Source organism: Borostomias antarcticus, assembly GCF_949987555.1.
Source record: "Borostomias antarcticus genome assembly, chromosome: 8".
Taxonomy (NCBI): domain Eukaryota; kingdom Metazoa; phylum Chordata; class Actinopteri; order Stomiiformes; family Stomiidae; genus Borostomias; species Borostomias antarcticus.
In genome coordinates this window covers 23,166,194-23,166,874 of record NC_140241.1, presented here as the reverse complement: position 1 = coordinate 23,166,874, position 681 = coordinate 23,166,194, and the positions used below count along the sequence as shown (strand labels likewise).

Here is a 681-nt window from a genome sequence, read left to right as displayed (position 1 = left end):
GAGAAGTTGTAATTGTAAATAGCTTCTACATCTAAGCGATGTTTCTGATGCCCCTCCCCCCCCCCCCCCAATGCAGATGAAGCTGGGTTCCGAGGAGGCGGAACGTCAGGGTCGGGGGACGGGTGTTGACTGCGCTGCTCTCACCTGTATGGTCCAGCTGGCCCAGATATTCGTGGGGGCGGGGCTAGGCGCCCTGGTCAACATGGCTGGAAGCGTCATCGTGGTGGTCCTCTCCGCCTCAATGATGTCTCTGCTTGGATGCTTGTTCATTGCTGTTTTTATTAGATACGTGGAATAATGAATACTGAATAATTATCTCTTTTAATAATAAATATCCTACTACCCATTCATGTGTGTAGTGCCCTTGAAAGTATGTCACAAGTTTTTTTGTGATGTCAAATTGAGGATTTACAATGAAGGAAACTGTGTTTACATAAGTATTTGAGTATAGGCTACTGAGTATAAAGGGTGGAACATGTAGTTCATTATGTTATGCCTATTATGAGATTGGTACAACCTCATAAGAGTTCTGGTCCAATCACATGTATGAGAGGGCGGGACTGGAAGGTCAGGTGGGAAGGTCAATGAGGAGCAAGAGTGCAAAATTTCTAGAATCCGAGAGAGATAATAAAAGGAAAGTTTGACTGTTGATATCAATTGTGAATCGAGTTTAATGTTAGT

At 44.1% G+C, this 681-nt stretch overlaps 1 protein-coding gene across 1 annotated transcript in view; it reads left to right on the top strand.

Annotated features, from left to right (window-relative positions):
* The window catches only part of slc45a2 (solute carrier family 45 member 2), a gene marked incomplete at both ends in the record, with an annotated part of 31,524 nt that extends 31,226 nt beyond the window's left edge, over positions 1-298 (top strand). Inside the window, one exon of the mRNA XM_084441737.1 lies at positions 77-298. Within this exon, the coding sequence (XP_084297863.1) occupies positions 77-298 (222 nt within the window). The remainder of the gene's footprint in view (positions 1-76) is intronic.
* Positions 299-681: the final 383 nt, after the last annotated feature.